At 49.9% G+C, this 3,569-nt stretch overlaps 1 protein-coding gene across 1 annotated transcript; it reads right to left on the bottom strand.

Moving 5' to 3' along the window:
- Positions 1-608: 608 nt before the first annotated feature.
- On the bottom strand, positions 609-1,136 carry LOC119360516. Its single transcript, XM_037626122.1, has one exon. It carries the CDS (start codon positions 1,134-1,136, stop codon positions 609-611), a length of 528 nt encoding a protein of 175 aa, XP_037482019.1.
- Between the last annotated feature and the right edge of the window lie 2,433 nt (positions 1,137-3,569).

Raw genomic sequence — 3,569 nt, 5'->3', positions numbered from 1 at the left:
GAAAGCTTCCAGCCCTATGTGCCGGCACTGCAAGTCTGCAACTTGGGGCAAAGCTACAGAAATCAATATATGAGCTCTGGTTTGCTTGGACAGAAAACGAACACCGTGCAGCCCACTGTTTCCAAAACAAAACAGTGGGATCTGTTGTAGTAACTTGATTTCCGGCTGGGCTGGCCGCCTCTTCTTCTCCTTCTAGTGGGTGCGGCACGTCCATGCCATTCATGATTCATGTACACGGGAACAGTTTTTTGTCCGGAGACACATCAACTGGCTTTGATGAGTATTTTCTGGCCGTGATGTATGTGCTGACAGAGGGTTCGAAATGCCACGTGACTAGCACTTTTGCGCACTTAAGAATTGTTCATTCATATCAAAGTCCAGTCGAGAGCGGTTAACAATTTCTGACTAGCCTGTCGGTCCATGTCTATCCATGTCTCGCCTGGTCAGCTTCATCATATCTCTTAGAGCATCTCAGGCCGTTGTGCCCTTTCAGAGACGTTTTTTTGTCCCGCTGCAAATTTTGGGTTTGGGAAAAAAAATTCAGCCATCCCCACCCCCAAGCATCTCTGCACCTCGACGAGGAGGACACGTGACGATAGCTCGGAGGTCTAGCGAGGAAGCGTCCGGGCCGATGACGATGTCGAGGAAGCCCCGGCCATGCGGTGGTGTGTCTCGGCCACGGCAGCGAGCAAGCGGAGGGCGAGGTCGCCATCCCCTCCTCTGCATCTTGCGGGCAGCCGAACCAAACAGCGATGCGCGGTGAGCAGGATGGCGACGAGGATCCCGACAGCATCAAATGTGGAGGCGCGCCCCCGGCGTGCGGCGGCGAGGAGGAGGACGCAACGGTGGGGAAGGCCGGGGCAGAGGAGGAGGTCCAGGCCGCTGTCATCCTCCTCCTCCTCCACCTTCCTCGCGCCGGCATCACCGGATTGTGGCTCGTCCGCCTCCTTCATGGCACTCCGGGCCTCGCCCTTCTCGGCTGCAGCGGCGCCCGCCGCCGCCGCCGACTGATCGGCTAGGAAAGCGGAGCTGGAGAACGTGGGGCGGAGGAGCGGCGAGGCAGGGGGCTTGGAGAGGCGGGAGAGAGCGGGGCTGGACACGGAGGTGAGGCGGCGGAGGTGGTGGTTGGCCGCCATGGTTTGGTCTCGTCTCGCTGCCTTGTTTGAGTCGAGATCGCGGCATGCGGGAGAGGCCGGGGCAAAGGAGGAGGATGAGGCAGCGGTGGAAGGTGGGCGACGGGTGGGGTAGGTGGTAAGAGAGAAGAGAGAGAGGGATTTGCATGTGAAAAAGTAGCGCCGGTGCCCCAAGCCCGTCCCTAGCGCGCTGGGTTTCCTTTTGGAACACCGGCCGAAAATTTGACCAAATCTGGCGGAAAACAAGCTCTTGGATACATGACTGGGCGATTTTTTCACAACCGAGCAAAAAAATTGCTGGAGATGCTCTTAGAGCTTTCTTTTGCAAGCCCTTGTGCCGCGACTGGCTGCAGGCAGAGGCAAACAAGTTTGTATTCACCCCATATCGTAGTCGTCGCATATATAAATCGCTTGCTTTGCTGTAGATGCCAAGCCAAACGGTCCGAGACGAGGGCGCAGCCTGCCGGTCGACGGGCATGCATGCATGCTCGGTCCAATCAAGGCGACAACTTTGACTAGGGAACGTTCATATCACCCTCAACTAATGCACTCCACCTCGAAGTTGCTGCGCGCATTGCATGCCGATCCACTTGAACGAAGGAAAATGTAAACAAACTATGAAGAAATTTGCGCAACTTGCAGGTTTTTGTATATACACGTCCGAGCTAGGATTGGATGGACACAAAGTGAACACCATGCACGCCTTGATTAGTTGTATGCATATGTAATGTGTCATGTGTGTATCGGTCGACTGATCTTCTGTTGTCATGGAGTACACTGAGCTGAGGGATGCATGGACGTTATGTGGCAAAATTTCGTGTTTTGGCCCTTATATCAAACAAAATCGAGATCTGACCCTAGTCTGAAAGTTTTTTGAGATCTGACCCTTTTTCCTACCGCCACGAGGCAAGGCGGTAGGATCATACAGCCTACCGCCGAGAGCTGCAGCGGTAGCAAACTTGTCCACATCAGCGATAACGGCCTCCGTGCCCCTTCCGTCACACCCTACCGCCGCTCAACCTGGCGGTAGGATGTCTAAACCTATCGCCGAAATCTCTGGCGGTAGGGTGTGGGCATATATAAACCGCGGGCCGGCCGCCCCCACCCTTTCTTCCCCCCACCCAGCCGCCCCCGCCACGAAAACAGAGCAGTTGCTCGAACTCGCCCTCTCTCATCCCCTCCACTTCCCCCCTCCGATCTACTTCGTTTCTTGACGGATTTTGCGGATCGAGATGGCTCCGAAGAAAGAAAAGTAAGCTCTTTCAATCCCTCCAATAAGTTTTAATCAAACACCTTTCGATTTGTCGCATTATTCGATTCAAATCTCTCCTATTTGAAAAAAAAAATTAACCCTAGGATTGATTTAGGTTGATTCTAGATGTTATATTGTGTTAGATATGAACTATATGATTCTAGATATTATGGTTGTGTTAAGATGAACCCTAGTTCATAATTGATTTGAATGATTTTTTTATATGATGGATGATGCATGTTTCTATGCTATGATGCAAGTACTGGATGTAGTGTATGATGAATATTTGAGATGAATATTTGATATATTTGTTATATGTAGTGTATGAATCCTCAAGATGTACCCTAGTTCATTTTTTTTTGTTTTTTAACCAAAAAAATGAGATTATGCATGTTGGATGTTGTTGAAGAAATATGTGTTATGATGCATTTGAACCATGGTGATTGCATCTTCATAAAAGTATTTTATTTAGTTCTTGATATATGTATTGTATTTAGTTCATGTTCATAATAATCTTTGATATATCATTATTCAAAGATTGAACTCATAGGTTTTGTTGGATGTGATTAATTTTTCTTATGCATCGATATGTTTTGTAGTTAATGTTGAACTCTAGTTCATGTTGAAAAATATTTTGATATGCTTATGCAATTCTTTTAGGAGGCCACCTCTTGCGGACGACGTCGGCACAAAGTACACCATGCTTGACCCTAGGTTCGGCAAGCGTCACCGTGCCCGTTTCATTGAGAATGGAGTGGTAATTACCATTTCAAACCAAATCTTTCGAATTGATGAAAACAAGTTGCTAACTATTATGTCCATGCTAATTATGCTTTGGTTATTGATTTTCACAGATGCTGCCACCACTGCGGATGAGGGCTCACAAGACGACGGTTAAGATGGAGTACGACGAGCGGTACGCACCGTTCTTCAGGAGAGCCCGACTATTGGGTTTCATCCTGCAGTTCAAGCGTAAGCCGCTGACGCTCGTTCACTCAGCTCTCACGGCTTTGATCGACCGGTGGCGGCCAGAGACGCACAACTTTAAATCTTCCATGTGGGGAGATGACCGTGACCCTCAAGGATTGGGCGATGATTACGGCACTACCGCTCCAGGGTCGTACTCTCACAGGAAGAGTGGAGAGGACGAACTGGCATGAGAGGGTTGTCACCCTCATCGGCGA

The sequence above is a fragment of the Triticum dicoccoides genome, chromosome 2B (assembly GCF_002162155.2).
Source record: "Triticum dicoccoides isolate Atlit2015 ecotype Zavitan chromosome 2B, WEW_v2.0, whole genome shotgun sequence".
Lineage (NCBI taxonomy): Eukaryota > Viridiplantae > Streptophyta > Magnoliopsida > Poales > Poaceae > Triticum > Triticum dicoccoides.
The sequence above is the reverse complement of the archived record's forward strand: the minus strand, read 5'-3'. Positions and strand labels throughout refer to the sequence as shown.

Bases quoted from the DNA above. Each gene is read 5' to 3' on its own strand.
- LOC119360516 (XM_037626122.1), bottom strand. From the start codon at position 1,136: ATGGCGGCCAACCACCACCTCCGCCGCCTCACCTCCGTGTCCAGCCCC.